The sequence below is a fragment of the Phalacrocorax carbo genome, chromosome 16 (genome assembly GCF_963921805.1).
Source record: "Phalacrocorax carbo chromosome 16, bPhaCar2.1, whole genome shotgun sequence".
NCBI lineage: Eukaryota > Metazoa > Chordata > Aves > Suliformes > Phalacrocoracidae > Phalacrocorax > Phalacrocorax carbo.
This window is the reverse complement of record NC_087528.1, coordinates 4,288,976-4,308,731: the sequence shown is the minus strand read 5'-3', so window position 1 is coordinate 4,308,731 and position 19,756 is coordinate 4,288,976. Positions and strand designations below refer to the sequence as shown.

The 19,756-nt window shown below is 47.2% G+C and overlaps 1 protein-coding gene across 2 annotated transcripts in view; it reads right to left on the bottom strand.

Moving 5' to 3' along the window:
• Nucleotides 1-9,207: 9,207 nt before the first annotated feature.
• HLF (HLF transcription factor, PAR bZIP family member) overlaps nucleotides 9,208-19,756 on the bottom strand; it is a 37,688-nt gene continuing 27,139 nt past the window's right edge. Inside the window, exons 3-4 of one of the 2 annotated variants that reach the window (XM_064466799.1) lie at nucleotides 16,668-16,888; nucleotides 9,208-13,588 (exon numbers count right to left, since the gene is read on the bottom strand). In XM_064466799.1, the coding sequence (XP_064322869.1) occupies nucleotides 13,370-13,588; nucleotides 16,668-16,888 (440 nt within the window). In that variant the 3' untranslated portion in view covers nucleotides 9,208-13,369. The remainder of the gene's footprint in view (nucleotides 13,589-16,667; nucleotides 16,889-19,756) is intronic. The other variant, XM_064466800.1, reaches the window with a different exon arrangement.

The window sequence follows — 19,756 nt, the reverse complement described above, 5'->3', positions numbered from 1 at the left end:
TTCTGGTGGGTCGTGCCTGCTGCCAGGAGCGACGCAGAGGTCTGGCATGCAGGCAGTGACCAGCCAGTGTGAGGCTTCCTCGGCATGGGCAGCCAGCGACCGAGCCTCGTCTCCGACGGGACGTTCAGGCCAGACCGCAGGATGTTTGGTTGGAGAGATGTAGTTATTCAGGATGTTGAAACACTGAAACCCAACCCACAACACCTACAGGGAACCCGTGGTACATTTGTCTTCAACCAGCAATGATTTAGTAGCGTCGTAAACGCTGAAGGATTGCGCATCGTTGCTGTGGGAACTCAACCATCTTCTCAAATTAAAACCCATGCACTTGGCAAGCTGAGGATTAGTTTAGGAAAGGAATATGCATTTTATTTTTTTAAGTATGTGTCTTCATATATGAACATGTTTGACAATGAAAATGGCTTTTGTCTTGAAGCTGATGGTGGTGCTGAGCAGCGTAATCAGCCTTCTGCTAAATCACTGAAAATAAAGCTGGAAGGGACTGGGATATTTTTAGCCCATCCTCTGCCTGCAGGCAGGACGAACTCTGCCTGTCATTCCTGATGTGCTTGTCCAACCTGTTCTAAAAAGCCTCCAACAATGGGGATTTCACAATCCTCCCAGGCAGTATATTTAATTGTTTCACCCTCTGCCCTCTTAGACTTCTTTCTGCTGTCCAAGCAGTACTTTCTTTGCTATGACTTCAGCCCGTTACTCCTTGCCCTGCCTGCAGTGGGCTCAGAGAGGAGCCCTTACAGGCAGGTTCGATAGAGCTGGAAGCTGCCACTTCCCTTGCTTTTTTTCTCCCCTAGATTTAAACAAACTCAAACCCTTCAGTCTTTCTTCATGGCCATCTCGTTAAACAGAGTCAGGGGCTGTTCCAGAATGACTTCAGACACAATTTTTCCATCTGATAACGTGACACAGGGGCATGAGAAATCAGTGACAGCACAAAATGAGGGAGAGGGGGAAGCAGGAGCTGTAATCCCGTGTTTCAGGAGAGAAGGGAGGGAGCCTGGGGCCACCAATCCCCCAGAAACCAGCTGAGAGTGGAACCGCTGTGGAGGAGAAATCGGCCCCTCCTGAGGCACAGCAGCGTCTTGAAAGGAGGAAAGTCCCTGGGGGACTGGGGAGGAAAGGGAGGGGTGCTGCCTGGGGAGGGGGCTGCACGTCACCCAGCTGGCTTCCATGCAACTGGGGCAGAGTGAAAGCATCAGCCTGCAGGGCAGGGATAAGGCACGGCTTCTGGCTGTGAGGGGCCTATCAGGGAAACCGGAGCTGGAACCCAACGCCCTGGAGCCTTCAGAGCACCCTGGGGCCGCGCACCCTGCGGCTGGGCGAAGGTGCACCAGCGAGGGCGAAGGCTGGACCTGGGTGCTCAGCACCCACTAGGGAGCCGCTGGCTGCCGTGATGCCAATGTGATGATGGGCTGGGGAATTTCTGTATCACACCCTGTCAAGGGACGGCGTGCCCGCAGCCGGGTCCTGTTCTAGCCAAAGCGCTCCTCTCCCAGCTCTGCCATCCCACGGCATCCCAGGAGAGCGGCCCTTCCTCATCCTTCTTAGTGGTTTTGTTCTGGTTATTGGTTTATTTTATTGCTGTTGTGTGAGTGGGGAATTTTTTGGTTCGTAGGTTTGTTGTGTTTTTTTTTTTTTTAACAAACTAATTCTGATATGCTTTTACTTCTGGGCTGCTTTTTTAGTATTTTAATGCAATCCCTCCCCCAGCTCCAGTGCTGCACTTGTGTTCTGCAGAGCTCCCAGCAGCGTCTCCAGGACGGTCTCCTGCACCCCAGCTGCGATGTGCTCGGGTCCCACCAGACACACGCTGTTGTCCGGCAACAAAGTACCTGCCGCGCTGCAAATAACCCGTCCCACGTACAGTAGGGTCTGTCCTCGGTGGCCCGAGCGCGGCTGAGCCTCCTGCCCCGGTGACTCAGAGCAGGGGAGATGCCAGCACTCACCCTTGGCTGGCACAGGGCGACGCCGGCCAGCGCGGACGCGTGCCCGGGCGGGCAGCGCCTTGTCCATCATTTCTGTGCCGGGGGGAGCAGATCTGACCCTTTACCGCAGAAACCTGCCGCTGGAAATAAGCAGTGCCCTGGCCAGGAGCCTGGGCTGACCCACCGCGTGCTGGGTCTAACTTTTCCTCGCTAAACCTTCTGATACCCAGCAGGATCCTCCAGATCCGTGCCTGGCAAAGCTGCTGTTTGTTTGCAGCTGAGGCGGCTGCAGCCTCTGGGCCATCCCGGCAAACCCCCACGAGGCTGCACTGCCTTGGCAAGCCCATTTTGCAGCCGTGTCCCCCCCCAGGTGGGGGGGGCAAATGACAGGGGAGGGCCCGAGGGGCTGCAAAACCAGGGCAGGGCAACAGGTCCCTTCCCTGCCTGGGCATCGCTGCCTCTCCTGCCCACGCCACCGTGGGACATGCCACCTCGCTGCCGCTGGGGCCACTGGGACCTCACAGCCTCGGCACTGGGCGACCAGCTCACCTGCAGCATGGGGGCAGGGTCCAGGGCTGAGAGAGCGCGTCAGGGCTGGGCAGGTGACCATGGCTGTGTTTCTGGCTGAAGGCTGCAAAGGCAGAGGGGTAAAAGTGAAACACAGGTGAGAGGAATGAGGTCGCTGGGCAGAAGTTGCTTGTTTCATCAGTCCCAGGTGAAACTTGGCTATTGATTGCTCTGTAAAAGTGTGGCTGGTTCCCAGATTTTTGAACTAAAATTGGGTCTACCAATACGCAAAATGATTGTGCATCATCCTTTTAAGGTCAGGTATGTCTTACACTCCCAGATAGCAGCCAAAGCATCTCGGAGAGGTGCTGCCCCTGCTCGGGGCACCACAAGCACCCCGTGGGGTTACACCCCCGATGTCCCACGCTGGGGTGCTCCGGGTGAGCCGCTGCGGTCAGGGTGGGTGTCTGGCCAAGCTGTGGTGCTGCTGGGGTGATGCTGTGTTTGCTCCCTGACCCCTGGTGTCATTTTGGCCTTTGGCCCCGCAGCCCCTCACCACAGGGTCGGGTGAGTCACCGGCCGAGCGGCTTCACAGGGTCTCCTCCCCTGCCGCAGCATCATGGCGGGAGAAACGCGCCGGGGAGGAGAGAGCGCGATATCAAGGAGGATGAAAGGGATGGTGGTTTCACGATGAGGCCAGCGGTCAGGAGCCACGCGTGGCTCATGCGTGACCCCTTGTGTCGGCGCTGCCGGAGGGAGCCGGGCCCTGGCGGCGCACGGCGAGGCCGATGGGGCTCAGCACACGCGTGTAGCTGGGCTCGCTGCAGCGGCTGGAGAAATGCGGCTCTGCCTGCGCACCCACGGGTAGCTCCCGGTTCTCTCGTGCACATTTACATTTAAGGGATGAGTACATTTAGAAACGAGATGCCGAAACACACCAGTCAGACTCGGGCATGAAGGCAAGTCCTGTTTCTTCCTTTCCGATACCACTTTAAGGCTCTTTTGGTTTTTTAACTGCTGACTTGCTGTGGACAATACAGCTGCCATGCGTGCTGTAGGTACAGCGGCCTGTTTAGTTCTCTCCCAAATAATTTAAGCAGCTGGATGAGCCTAATAGAAGGTCTAAAGCGTCTAAAAGCTTATTAAGCATTGGCAGGTTTCATGAAAACTGGGGCTCAATTAAAAAAAAAAAAAAAAGAAGAAAAAGAGACCTGGAAGAGCTGCCGGCTGCGCCCAGCGGCAGACCAGGCCCTCACCAGCGCAGGGCTGTGCCCAGCCAAGGGGACACCTCCGGGATGAGCTGGTTTATGGTGGGCAGAGTTGGGCAGCCCTCAGGACCTCACCCAGAGACATCAGAAGTGATGTGAAGCCTCAGCTGCGACGGAGCCTGGTGGCCCTGCCGGCAAGCAGCGCTTGCAACGCTATAAATGACACCTGGTGTTGATGCCACTAAGCCGAAACGTGTTCTCTGCGTCTTGAAAAGATGTGTTTGTTTTATAGCTCCTGGGCCTGGGGGGGGAGAGGATGAGCGGGAGGGGCTGCTCTTGGGCTCTGTGTGCCCGGGCCCGTGTGGCGTTTGTCAGGCAGTGCCTGAGTGGCTCCGTGCTGGAAGAGCAGCTCCACCAAACTGAGCTTAAAGTGAGTGGCTGAAACCAGCCATCCATCCCCAGCTCAGCCTGGAACCGGGGATAAAACCTGGCTGTGACAGGCGCCGGCCTCTCCTCGCTCTGAGCCTCATTAGGAAGAGCAGGACCCGTTATCCCGTGCTGAGATTTACAGCCCCGCAGTGCCTTGCCTGAGCAATTTCATGTGGGCTGTTTCTGTAGGTGATTTTATAAATATGATGATATATTTTATGTCTTTGTCCTGCCTGGCGTGGGCAGGATGGAGGATTTTCAGTGCCTGAGGCATGGGGGGTGGCTGGTGGGTGGGAGCGGAGGGGCCACAGTCCTGGGGTTCTCCGTCAGCACCTCCTCGCGGGCGGCCGGCCTGGGCCACAGGCCTCCAGAGGGCACCAGGCACCGGCGGATTAAAAACTCAATTAAAAGCTGCCTTAACTGAGCTGGGGCTGGGTTATGGTCAGCACAGGGAGCTGCGCCTTGCTGGGCACCGGTGTCCCCTGGCTCCGGCGCGGTCCGGGCTGGCACCTGTGGTGTCTGGGGGCAGCGTGGCCCGGGGGGGGGGGTGGGGTCATGGTCGTGTGCTGAGTTTTGAGGGGGCTGAACCCCACTTTGGGCCCTGCTGAGCAAAGGGGTGATGTTGGGCCCCCAGGTGGGTGCATGGAGCCGGTCAGTGTCTGTCACTGGTGGGGGTTACTGTCAACTTTGTTTTCATGGTCTGGGGAGAGGGATTGTGCCTGTTTAATGCTGGCCTTTATTTAATGTTGGCAGCAGCGCGCCCCGACCTGCCCCAAGGGGGCTGCGGGAGGGGGACACACGGGCCCAGGCTGTGGGCTGGCGTCAGCCCAAGCGTACGCCATGGCGGAGCCGGTGTGCGGGGCCCCGGCAGCGCCTTGCGCGCAGGCCTGGGAGGGGGGAGAAGATAAAGCTGGGCTGCTGCAGCGGAAAAGGGCGAGCCCGGCGGGCTGCGGCCCATGGTGCACAAGCACAGCTGCACACACGAGTGGAGAAACACACACACCCCACCCCACCCCTGGTCTTCCCCGTCATGGTGATGCTCGGCTCAGAGCTGGGCACACGGGGGTCTCTCTCGGGAGCATGGGGGGGACGTCTCGGCTCATCACGCCCCAGGAGCTGGGCTGATGGCGGGTGAGCCCCACACGGAGCCACGCGCGCCGACACCCCAGCCTCATTTCGGCCTGTGCCATGTCATCGACGCCAGCAAGGGTGCGCGGGGCCAGCGACCCTCGGACGGGGCTTCAGCCTGCCAGAGGGTGGGGGCACGAACGGGCACCGGCGGGGGCAGCGACACCACAGCCAGCGAGGTGGGCACCGGCCACAGACAGACATACACACCCCACCCCACCCCCCATCCGTGGCCTGCAGCAGGTCTGCTTTAAAAGTGCACACACATATATATGTACGCACGCGTATGTGTATAGGCACTGATGTGTCTAAATACCAATATTTGTACGTGTATATTGCTAAACACAGCTCTATATACAATTTTACACATATATATGCGCATGCATAGTGAAAAGTTCTATTACCATAAGCTACATTATATACCTAAAATAGATTGTGTACTTACATGTTACGTTTAAATGCTACTTAGTATAGTATATTGTAATAATTCTTAGATTTTATATGTACAGGTGTATGATAATGACTAATGTATGTGAAAATCTTGTCTCAACTATTACTGTATATAAAAAAATACAAATATCTCCAAAAGTGCGTATTATCCATTTTATATGTTATATAAAATATAATAATAAAAAGCAGCTAATACTACACCCCACCAAGGACCACCTAACACAGCACACACGTGCACTGTGTGGTTAGACTGAGCTTAGCGTACGGCGGGGACTGGTGCCCCGCACAGCTTGGGTCCCTCGGGGCGCGGGATAACGCTGACGAAGGTGCACGGCCTCAGGAAAATTTTAAAAAATTATTTTCGTGTAAGCTTGCCTTTATATACCACTGAAATGTGTTTTTTTATATAAAGACATAGCAAATGAATTTATTAAAAATATCCTGTTACATATGCTTTCTGAAAAACCATTGCATTAATAGCTACTTACGGCTAGAGCTGCACACGCACACGCACGGAGTGTGCGCTCGTGCCCTGGCACGTACACGCTTCCTGCGTAACCTCGAATGTGTATTAAACACAGACTATATAACTACGGAGCCATAAATACAACCACAGTTAAATGCTGCTAAATACGCTGAGTGAACCCGTAGCTGAGCGTGTGTCTCTGTGTACGGCCGCACGCCGCGGCGCTAGCCCTACGCTGGCACACGCGCGCGAAAGCGGCAGTGCATGGGCGTCGAGGGGCGCGTCGCTCATGAGCAATCTAGTTTGCGCATAATATATAGCAGAGGTCATAAAACTCCGCCTTTATAGCTATGTTAAAAAATTTACAATGCTATAGTGTGAGTAAATAGTTATAAATATATGAAATATAATTATTACATCCATAGCTATATCTATATAGGTAGGGAGCGAGAGACTGCGCAATACGACGGTGCACGTGCACGCGCAGGCACAGCCTGGGGGAGGCGAGCAAGTGTGCCCGTGTAGTATGGCAAATACAGCTGGTGCATGTTTTTATAAATAAATAAATAAATAAACAAACAAAACCAGACCTTTATCAACGAAATGTGTGCGCACGTGTGTATACAAAAAGATCTAAAGCGGTATTAATTATGTAAATGCTATTAAATATGGTACATGAAAGTATAATTATTAGATTTATAGCTATAGCTGGCTATGTAGATATATAGCTACATGCGCGCTTGTGCGCACACACACACACACGTTGTATTAGAATGAATATACTTTATGCCTAATATAACATATATTAAAAAAAAACTTTTATGTTAATAAAACTGTCTACATTTGCAAATAAATATAAAAGTATAAAACTAGCTTTTAAAATTAAAAGCTGCTAAATATGCTGTATGAAAATATACTCTTAAAACATTTATGTAATATACTGTTTTTTAAATCTCTCTCATGAGTGCACATGCGCACACATGGGCGCACACAGACCGGTGTGTTTATATGTTAATAAGACATATTTTTGTGCATAATATGTGCTATATATTTAAACACAGACCTTTATATATCAGTGATGACTATCGTTGTATGTCCCGTTCTATGAAAAATAAAAAACCACCCTTCTGTAAATACTATTACATATATTATATAAAAAAATATAATTATTAAATTTCAATGTGGATAGCGAGAGTGAGGGTGCGGGTGCATGTCTCTGTGTGTGTGTGTGTTATAACCTACTAATGTACTTTGAGCACAAGATGTACTGAATAGTTAAACCAGACCTTTATAGCAATAGATAATTACAGAGCAATAAGGTATCAGCCTAGCTTATTAACTGCTGCTACAGAGGCTGCCTGGCGCTAGCCGTGCCTCGCGCTGGGCGTCCAGCGGCACCGACACACCCAGAGCTACACGCGTGTGCGCACACCGATGCCCGTGTCCCGCGCGCCAAACGGGCAGCCCACACAGCATTTATTGTACAGGAGCTTTACAACAATTAAATCTATTTTTACGTGTATTTGCTAAAAAGGTACATTAAGCAGTAAATGCTGATCAACGGACTACAGGAAATAGAATTATTAAATTGATAGCTACGTAGGCGTACGGCGTGAGACAGAGCAAAGCGCCCGCAGGGCAGGGGTGCGCGCTGACACCGCGCTGCGGTGTCTGTGTGTCCGTGTGCGCACGTGTGCGTGCACGTGTGCGTGTCGCTATTACACAAACCATGGTTTGTGCCTAATATAGTACACATATCATTAAAAAAGGCCCTTTACAGCCATGAAGCGTGTGTACACACGGGTGCGAGCCAAGCTACCTCTATGAATCGCGTTATGTGCTCTGAAAGTGTAACCATTCGGGTTATAGCTGTAGGGAGCTCGTGAGCCATACAGCCACGCAGCGCTACGTACGCACGTGCAGGTATACGCACGGGGGGGGGAGAGTAAATGTGGGTATTAAAACTAATACACTTTGTGTCTCAGATATTAAAAGACAGGCCTTTACTTTATATCTATTTACAAATAAATATTGAACTATGAAACTAGCTTTTAAAAAGAAATTCTGCTAAATATGGTATATAAAACTTCATTTTAAAACTTTTTTCTATATACACATATATTTTGGGTATATGACCATGTGTAAGCATATAAAATGTAGCCATTTGTATGAGTGTCATCTATCTATCTATCGCTAGAAAACACCCTAAGGCAGGAATGTGTGTACATACACACGCGCACGCACGTGGGGGGGAGGGGAAGAGTGAGCAAGTGCCTGTATCCCTGTTCTTAAAAGCCCATTTTTGTGCGTCGGCTGTGCCCCACACGAACCCCCTGCCCTGTGCGTGTGCGGCTGTGCGGCGAGCGCCCCGCGGCGAGCGCCCTGCCGCGCCGGTGCAGAGCGCGCGTGACCCCGCGCGCACACACGCTTTCTGCAAAATGCATAACATAACTATTAAAAACAGCCATTTACCACAATGAACGCGCTATACCTGTACCTATAGAGAAACGCGGTTACATAGTTCAATGACTAACTTTTCTAAATGTTACTGGATTTCTCTCGCTCGCTGTACGTGTTGTGTACCAACTGCCTAAAAGCGTGCAGTAGCTGCCATGGCCTCCATACAAAATATTAAGGCTAATGGCGATTAACAGTAACGCGTCATTTTGTAAACGAGAAGAAAACACTCCCTAATATACAGAATTTTAATGGCTGTATTACTCCCTGTGCACTGTATGTTAATAAATGATCACACCTTATGATAAACCAAGCGTAAGTACGTAAATGATGCACAACATACACTACAATTGCAATATTTATTAAGTTCTAAACGTCCTGCACCCAGAAATAGCTAACCTAAGTACGCCCTTGGAATGGGTTCACCCAGCAGACACCACTCGCAGCCCTGGCAGCGGCTGGGGGGCAGCTGCAGCCCCGGTACCTGGGGTCCAGCCCCCGGGGGGACACAGCCCCGGCCGGGCCCCCCCACCCACCCGCGTGCCGGGGAGAGACACGGAAATACACCCTCCCGAAAGCCCTGGGCCCAACCCCCGCGACACCAAAGTAAGCACGCAGGTGAGAGAAGAAAAATTTAAAAGTTTATTAAACATTAATAACAGACAAAAAAAAAAAAACCAAAAGCAAACGATTTGGGCTGAAGAGCATACAGGCTGCAATCCATCTCGTGTCATACAGCTAATTTGATCTTATTTGTTAGACTTGTATTTAAACAGATGCTGTCCCGTGGTGTTGCCAGAAATACGATGGTTGATCACTTGTAAGTTTTAATACAATTTTTTTCCTTCACATAAAAAAAGTCAATGACATAAAAATAAACTGCACAGCTCTAGTGGAAACTACACGCAAAGATCGGTTTAAAGCAGTAACCGGGGTCATTACAAACCCACAGAGGCAAGATGCTCCAATGCCGGGGTCCTGCGGCACTCCCGAACCGCCCCGCGGCGACGGAGCGCGGTGGGCTCGCCCGCGCCGCACAACCGCGCAGCCGAGCGGGGCCCGCGCCTTCCTTGCATTTTGAATTTCTTGCTTGTGTGGATTCAAGTCAGAACTCTATTTCCATGGCGCTGGGTTTGGTGACTTCAGCGCCGTTCAAAAGAGAAAAAAAATAATCTGCCCCCCACCGCCACGGGCTTCCCCCGGAGAGCCCCAAGGTGCTCGTATTCACAAACGTCTCTGAAATTTGGGTTCTTTTTAGAGGGCATTCTTTTTTAAAAAGAAAGAATTTGCTTCCGAGTTTCAGCAAAAACAGCGAAACAACAACAAAAAAAAGCATTTTACCAATGCTTACGGTTTAATAGAGGTCAGTGAATTATTTAGACACACTATTAATTATTCTGCAAATATATATTTCTATTTTTATAAAATTACAATTTCATATACCTACAAGCTCCTTCATGAGCAACAAAGCCATCAGAGGTGTGACGCGCCCAGCTAAGCTGTCCTCAGGAACTGAAAATGAGCTAAGCTTTCATTTATTTATTTGCTATTTTGGGGAGACAGCCTGGTTTGAGAACCTGTTGGGTTTTTACCCCACCAAGACTTAGCCCACATGTTTTGCCTTTTATTTTTCTCTCCTCTCTTAAATTTTCTTAGGGGCGAGCTTTTCAAAGGAGCCAGGGTACCCAGCTCCCACGGCGAGTGCCGAGTGCCCGGAAAGCCCTTGCCCCGACCGGGAAGAGGGCGGCCCGCGCTGAGCCGGCTGCCGCTGAGCTGCCCTTCCCGCTCGGCCCGGCACGCTTCCAGCCCCGGGGCAGCCGCAGGCCCTGCTCGCGGCCGGACGGGGCAAGGAGGCATCTGGGCACCTTTGGGGCTGCTGGACGAGGTAGCTGCTGGGAACCGCTGCGCTCCCCTGCGGCCGTGACAATAAATCTGTGACATCCTACAAAAATTAGCGTCTCCCCCCCTTCCCTGCCCAAAAGAAACAAAAGAATTATCTGTATTTTTTTTTCCAAGCTGCCTTTCCCATTTCAGAGAAAGTTTTGCGGTCACCAAGCAACGCGGCGACAGCCCTGGCTAGGTACGTACCGGCTGGTCTCTTACGCACCGTTCCTGCTGGTCAGGTGTCACCCCAAGGTTAATCATCCTGAGGGCAATTAGCTGTTGCGGTTTGCTGTGTTGCTGCTAAAAGTGTATCCACAGCAGCGGCTGGCCGAGCCCTGCCACAGTCACGCTTCTTCCAAAGGCAAAAAAAAAGTAGAGTTTATTTCATAGTGGCTATAGCAGATGCACCGACTGGTGCCAGTCGGTCAGTCTAATTTCTCTACCCATGCATCCAGTGCTTATACTGACCTTTAGAAAATAGCTTACTATGCTTTAAACTTTGCTGCAGCACATGGAAATTCAATTTGCTGAATAAATGGTCCACAGGCAAGTACTGCACGGTAAGGGACGCTGACAAGGTGGGTATTTTTGAGGAAAAATACTGGAAAAATGCCACTGATGCGAGGATATTTTTAATGCTGCACAAAATGTTGAGTCCTTTGTAACGATCTCCTGAAGCATGAATGATGATTTAATGGAATGAACAACCTTTTTATTTGAAAATAATGTCAAAACACGTAGAAAACTGTGAGCAAGACATGTAGCACCATATTTTCCTCACACGTTAATAACCGTATGCAGTACGTACAACTGTATACATGAACAGAGCTATTTATAAAAGATTTTCAGCTGGAAACAGGTTCTAGCAGCAGCAGCAGATTAGAAATGACGATGAGGTTTTTTTTGTGTGTGTTATATATTATTTTTCTGCCTTTACAAAATATTGTATTGTCCAATCAAGAGTTGATTAAAATCCATGTTGTGCTTTGTCCCTATTAAACAGTTTCTTTGTGTGTTTCTGAAGGAAAATAATAGTCTCTTTTTCAGTAATATGGAACATCCTGGAAAGCCATATTACTTCCATAAAGATTTAATTTAAAGCACAGAACATGCCGGTGTGCCAGTGGTAGCCTTAAAATATTAAAGTTTTCTTTAAAAAAAAACAAACCCAAAACAACAACCAACAAACCCCTAAGCATTTCCTTTCTGTACAATAATGGAGAATATATATCTTTGCTATATATTTTAAACATGGAATAGCTTTTTCTTTTTGCTATATATATGTCTTTCAAAATACATTGTCAGTATTTGTACTTGAAAAATACTGTACAAAACGAACATACTATAATTATTCTGTATAAACTTTATACATTTTATAATATCTATTCTTTTGGTCTATAGTAAACACTTAGATTGATTGGATTAACCACAGTATATGACAACACCATCCCCTTCTGAAATACACCAGTGTCTCTTACATTCATTTTTTCAGAAGTCCACTTTATATTAGAACATACGTGTTCAAAAGCAAATAGAGTTTAAAACAACAAAGTTCAGAACCATCAGTTCATGTCACACTCAGAACAACAATCACTAGGAAAAATGGGCTTTGCAAACCAGTGACGACTTCTAACTGAATAAAAGTGATTTTTAAAACAGCAAGATATAATCCACAGAAAATATATTACAGAACATGGGAAAAAAACCAACTGAATGTAGGTATTTATTTCATTTTTAGTCACAAAATGGAACTTGAAGAAATGCATAACTAACTGAAAACAGAAAAGCCCCTCTGGTTTCGACTTCGGATCTGATTCGATACTATTAATTTTGTTCTCGTTTCAACTAATTATCCTGCTTCTTATACATGCGCTCCCTATAGCAGGGATACAATTAGCATGCTCACGTTAACGTGTCTTTTACTTTTTAACTCTTTGTTAAAGACATCAAAATTCCTGTCGGGTAGGGAAACCATCCTACGTCCACTAGGAACACCCGGGCAGCATGCGCGCTAGCGTACAACAGGATTATTGCTTCAGGTACGGACAGTGCAAAATACACACTCTGTGGTCTAGCAACAGTACTCCTACCTGGGGTCTGTGCGAGTGAAAGGAACCTTAACAGCTAGAGAAGCCATCAGGGGATCTATGATGAGTATAGCTAACTCAGTCTAACAGCACTTTAAATCTGAAGACAATTATCACCAAAACTTAAAATACAACAAAAGCAATCTATAAATTAATATTTCTGCAGTGTAGTACTAAATTATTATTTGTGCACTTTATTAGCATGTTAACTTTTCTGATTAGACATACTTAAACAATAGCTTGTTACTCTCGAGAAAACTGAGATCTACTTTTTTTTCTTTTTTCTTTTTTTTTCCCTTTTTTTTTTTTTTTTAATAATTTATACTGGGATCTTTCCAAGTAAATCAGGAGGATGGAACTGGTTACAATAACAAAAACCCTACTCTGAAGCAGCACTGAAAAAAATATAATAAAAAGCTTACTATGGCGGTTTCTCAACAGTCCAGGTAAAAATGTGGCACCCTTTGAAGAGGGCTTCCTAAAAATGGGAAGTGCCGAGATGCGTGCGCACGCACACCCACCCACGCACATGCACACCCACAAGCGCGCACACACATACACAGCCGCGCGAGCACACATGCGCACACGTACGCAGGTACACGCATACGCAAACAACAACAACAACAAAAATAACGTAAGTCAGTTTTGTTTCTGCTTCTGGTAAAGTGCTGAAGACAGAAAGGTTGGTTTGGGTGTGGTGCTATCAAACAGGAAACACATTGTCCATCTAGTCAAATGCCAACCCGCAACAAAAAAAAAAGAAAAGAAGAAAGAAAAAAGAAAAAAAAAACCCACTCCCCCGCCCTGAATTTACAGGGGGCCGTGTCGAGCTTCGTACTTTGCCAGGACGTTCTTGCATTTGCCCAGCTCTTTCCGTAAGTCGGCCACCTCTTGGCGGAGAGCCGAGTTCTCCTTCTCCAGAAACGAGGCGCGGATGGCGATCTGGTTCTCCTTCAGCCGGCGGGCATCCCTCGATCGCTTAGCAGCCATGTTGTTCTTTCTGCGCCTTGCCCAGTATTTGTCATCCTGCTCATTAAACACAGAAAGAAACGAACATGATATTAGATTTCAGTAAACTGAACGGCCACCAGGATGTGCTCTTAGCCGCAGCCTCCGGGCTGGGATTGACTTAACTCCGCATGGTTTGCTTGCCTGGCCCAGCGAGCCCTGACAGTGCTGGGACAGAAGTTACTGATTTCCGTGGCATAATGCACCCAGGGAACACAGATGCCTGTACATGTTTGTGTCAAAATGTTTACGCTAACTCCCTCATCCTCTTGACTGTGAATTCCTCCAAGGAAAAACGAAGCAGTATTCCAGTGGCACAATTCATCTCACATCTATGCTGACCTAGTTAGCACATCCACCTTCGCATGCGATGACTCACTCTTTACCGGTTGCTGGGGCAGTACTAATTACCTCTTGTATGTCCCCGCTTATCTTTGCCAGCCAACACCCGGCTCACTCTGCCTGTTGGTATCATCCATTTCATCTATGGTTTGGCTCTTTTTCTCTGTTCAAAAGCTCCTTCTCCGCAGAGCCCCAGAGCATTCCCGTCTGCACCCTGCTACGGCGAGTCACTGTAAGAGGGCTCCTTGGCACAACCAGCATGGCTGCTTTGGTACCGTCCGTCAAGAGATTAGTACAATAGGCTTTGACTGTGGGGAAAAAAGCCTTTGCCAGAAATAGGTCCACTAACCGCTGAAGTTTTATAAGCTAACACATTCCCAAAGCATCATCCCTATCCACTTGCCTCTAGGAGATCACCTTATTGCATTGGTGCATCAATGGCTCTAAAGTCATGACTTAACTTCACATGAAGCAGCCTTCGTTGAAATGGCAGCTTCAATGTTACTTTGAAACTGAATTAGAGTTCCAGAAACTTGGAACAACTCAGTAAATAAAAAGTAGGCAGAATCTCTCATGAAATGTGAAATTCAGTCCCCTGCAGAATAAGAGTGATGCAGCCATTCAACCCTCAAAGTGCCAGGTCAAGTCATATAGCTCAAACTTCCCCTCCCAGTCATCCCTCCGTTTTTACACGCTTACACTTGCTTGTGTGCCTTTCTTTTTTCCACCAAGCACGGTAGCACAGTTCCATATCCACCACAAGGACCGGGAGCCATCCGTTCCTACGCTGCACTGAAGAGGCACCCCACCCCTCCCCTCCTCTCCTCTGCCTTTCAGCACGAAGCACGCCAGACCTAACACCACCGCCCTGCATCTTCTCCTGCTGCTTGCACAAAGGCAAAGCAAGAGCAAAACGACTGCTGGAAGTACTCTACAACTGCTTTGTATTAGTTTAGCTTAATGAGGCACGCAGCACCCATGATTTGGAGCTAGTGTATCTCTAAATTGCTTCACCTGTACTTAGATGGGACCCCCAGAAATCCTCTTAAAACCAAGCAAAAAGCTATGACCCAAATCTTGTTTATAATTTCCCATCTCATTCCACTCTATAAAAATCAGCTTTAAGCAATTTATTAGTGTGCCACCTAGGCTTCACCCATCTTTATTTTAACAAATTGCTATGGCAAATCCCTTAATCCAGGCCTGAAAGAGGTAAGGCTGGCATTTCAAAATCACATGCAGCCCAGAGATGATTGACTGGTCTAATCTGCTTACCCTCCCTCAGACCTCAGCAGCCATTCCACATGCCAGGGCAGAAGCAGCTCTTGGGTCAAGCGCTCTGAAATGAGTCAAGGGCAACCAATGTGAAACGAGAGACCCTGAGCTCCCAGTTCAGCCTTAGGCTGAAAACTTATGACCCCCACTGCTGCATGCAAGACACTGGCATTTTCCACTTCTAGCATGAAGCAGTCCAAGGGCATCTTCGGCAAAAGTTTGCTTTGACAAATAAGGATACCACAAAATGACAAATGGCCCTAAAGGGCAAACTCCAGCCTCCCCATGCCCGCAGAGCCATCTCTGCATCGAACGCCTCTCTTCAGGCAGACCTCTCGGCACGCGGCAATGCCAACACAGCATCATTGGTAGTAAAATTTGCCCAGTTAAGTAATGGTATGGTGCAGATAAACCTTTCTAAATGAAAGCTGAGGATACCACAGATCAAGTGACAGCAACGTACCACCCGAACGCTAATGGAATTGTGATTTCTGTGCTTTTGGCTTGCACAACACTATCCTTAGGGATAAAAATAGCAAACAGCATCAGCTTCTCTCCCTAATGCTTCTGATCTGGTGTAAACACATCGCATCCCGGCCTCTTTGCACGCAAAAATGATAGCAGCCAGAGATTCCCACCAACTCAAAAGCTTTCAGTCTCTGTCTTGAGGGGCAACAGCAACAGCAGAATGAAATTCTGCACTGACTACCTCTGGTAAAAAAGGTCTTCTTGGAAATGACAGACTGGGGATAGAATTTTGCAAATAACGACAATTTTCAGTTGTTTGACAGCTGAAGCAGTTGATCAGTTTATTCTGTTTTCTCTTCATGCACTTTGCTCTTCACATCTCAGAAGCACTGAGAGGCACAGACAAGGGGGGCCTTTCTTTTTAAATACTGTATTATTATTATATTTTAAATATTGTATTAAAATACAATTCTCAGCAGAATAATTTTGTTCTGTTTTTCTACAACTAGATTCTTTCACCTAGATTAGCAGTGTTTACTATAACGTTCCCATTCATTAATAAACACAGAGCTAAAACGACTTCCAAATGAGATACTTCCTTCTGTCATTATCAGGGACCTCCATGGACCCTGTAAGAGATGGATTCTTCCTTGAAGAATTCACAGTCTATGCTGGTGAGACAGACAGAGGATGGAGGAAAAGGAAACATAATCAGGCTGTTTCATAAGTGGGAAATATGGGACAAAGTAAGCTTGTCCAAGGTCACGCAGGAAGTTTCTGGCATACAAAGGAAATGAATATTGATCTCATGAATTTCAGCTGTTGCATAACTAATAAGGGACCTCCTCCCCTCTGTCCCATTCAGAACCGTTAACGGTTTTATCCTACAACAAAGTCATGTTTAGTTTGGCATATTGACCCTACATGAGAAAACAGATCCATGCTCCAAACCTAGATCTCAGAGACTAATCTCATAGAGTCTGTATGAACAACCTCGTCACCAGTTCCAATTTACCTTCAGGTCATCGGGAATGAAGACTTTGCGAGCCTTCTTAATCATCGGCTGTGGTTTCAGCTCTTCTTCAGAGAATTTGCGCTTACGAGGGTCAAACATCTCCTGGCCAGGAATACTGGAAAGAGCAAGATCTGCAGGGTCAGGTTCATAGCCGACAGGAACTTGGATAGTCTCAGGATCAATAGGGCTTGGTGTGTTTCGGTTTGCTGGCAAGATTTGACCTATAGAAATAAAGGATAAATTCAGCCACGTTAGAAGAAAATATGTAAATAGTATCACTGAACATGGATTTTAAGAGATCTCTGATTACTTTACAAGCAACAATTCTTTAAGCTTTCACTGTAAATTTGGTATCTACCCTTGCTAAATATTAGATTTGCCGTTTTGTGGGGTGCATATTCAGATCCCAACATGCTTATGCCGTTAAATTCAGAATTGGTTCCTAATTCTGGTTGCTAATCTTGGATGCCCGCGTAAGATCACTGAATCCAACACTGAGTTGCACTAGGCTGCAGGCAGGACACATGTTGCTCCAACCCATGCTACTTCATTATCATGCCTTCAGGAACAAATCACAAGCACTGTCATTTAGCTCCAATTTATCCACCACACTGTCATCCTTCCCAGTTTTCTCATACACAGATTTCTTCATATATGGCATTGAGGGTATGTTTAGTTTACAATCAATGTACAATGTACAGCATTGTACAATGTACAACGTCATGACAATGTACCTTCAAGCTGTGCTGAAGCACTCAGCTAAGGAGACTGCTATTTTCTATGAAATCCTACCGGTGATGTTCTAAAAGACAGTGGATGAAACTAGCAACCTGAAAGACTACAATGACTACTTAAAGATGCTCTGCAAAAATGAAAGAACACTTATTTATGCCACATTTTTCTTTTATGGTATATAAAATCTAACTAAAAGGAGTCTGTCTCTATCCCCTCCCCTCCCCCATTTTTCCTTTTTAATCTTAGATACAGCCTTCAAGACCCTACAGCACCAATTCAGGCACCGTTCCCACTAAAAATCCAACTTCAAATCTCAGCCAAAGGTTCCAAAAATAGGATCCTAAAGTCAGCTGCCTAAACATGGGCTATCCCTGGGGATAGAATTTTCAGAAGTTTTCACATGCCTCAGAAGTACAAGCCTCAGACTTCAGAGGGAGGACTTCTGATTGAACCAGATATTCTTTAATAATTTTGGCTATTAGCTAATTCACTTTGACTTTAGAGATATGACAGCTTTCATAACAACTACACAAACATCCTGTGACTGCATAATATTTCCTTATTTGTGCCCACTTCTGCAATATTTAGGGTGCAAAATGGTAAACTTTAAATGTCATTTCTAATTCCAAGCCAAGGCCGGTGTTAACAATGTAGCTTCTATTTTAAGCTAGAAGATCGTGGCAACAATATTGGAACTGCATAGAAAATGCACTGGGGAATTGCATTGCGCAAACCAGGGCTTGCTAACAGAGAGCTTGTCTTTTGTAACTCATATTTTAAAACAGCACTGATAGAATCAGCTTCCAGGAAAGGCTAATGAGGGCCTGGGAGAAGAGAAAAGGAGGATCAAAGTTATTAAAATATATATACATCTATAGGCGAGCGAGCGAGAGGAAAGGCTCCTGCTACCTGCGTCGCACGAACAGCAGAGCGCTTTCTCCCTGCCTCCGGACCCGACAGCCAAGAGCTGGTTACTGAAAACTTGATGTTTCCTACTATGCCTCATTAATAAAATCAGAAACCACGGCCTGCCCGACTGCTGCAGCACCAGCGTGGGACGCGGGTCGTGGGGGACCGCGTTCCCCAGCCCACGCCCCGTGTGCTCCAGCAAGCAGAGCCAAACGGAACTACAGGGAAAGGCTGCGGGAAGGGACACAGCCTGCTCGGCTTTGTTTGCGTGGCGGGTTTTCACAAGCAGGCGCTTCAGCTCTCCCTGGAGATACCCGTGATTAATGCACATGTGTTTAAAACGTTCCGATGTCTGTAAAGGTGGTGGGGGAAACCCAGGCTAGTGGCTGATTTAAAGCCAGCCCAAACGGCTCAATGCACCAAGGCATTCCCGTGGCCTTGCTTTAAATGGATGGCTAATCTCATTTCAGATATGTGGGCTGGCAGAAACAGGCTTATTTAAAGGATTAAATGCAGGAAAGCTTCCTTTGATGTGAGTACGCTTGTACCAGAGCAGCCAGATATTTTTTTAATGCAGACAAGTACATAGACATATGCCTGTACAAATCTTCCAAATTCTGTAATACAGATAAAAATGAAGCAAGACACTAGCTCTGAATACTTGTATAATATTTCTGGGGAGCATGCAGGTTGTTTGTAAAAGTCAAGTAGACTGTGAAATCTGCCCCAGCTTTCTAACTGTCCTAACCAAAAGAGCCTATATTTAAATATTGCTGGAGTTCTAGATACATGATATCAGTTCAAGTATCATTTATCTGTAATATGCTATATTACACCATTACATGAACTTTGTAATCACTGGCCTCAAGAAATTTTACAATATCTCTCTGAAAAAGAAAGGCTAAAAATTCTCCTTTTAAACACAGGAAACTGAGGTATTACCTCTTACCAATGCAATAGCAAAATAAAGGAAAGAGCAATGCATCTCTCTAAGGTGACCTCAGAAAACAATCTACAGCAATCAAGATCCCGCCTTGTTCCCTCCATGCACACATTTCACTACTCCTGGTCTAAGATGCTCTCTCCACTAAAGACCTGGCCCTTCAGCAAACGTAAGATGCCCCTGGTACCAATGCAAAGCTCATTCGAGGTGAATGCTACCACTAATGCAAAGCCTGAACAAATCATGCACACAGCTAAGCGTTATCACCTAGGAGCCTGAAGACTATTGCCCTGTAAGATATTCCTACACGCACAGCTCCATCAGTCTACACAGGCTGACTCTCCCTGCGGTCACGTTCCTGTAAGTGATCAGGAGCTCCACTGAGAATAACAGAGTTAATGAGGGTGTCTAAAACCCCAGGCAGAATAAACAGTATTTCCTTGTCCAGCATTTTACGTTAGGCAACTCCTGGCACATGGTACCTTTTTATTTATTCTATCAA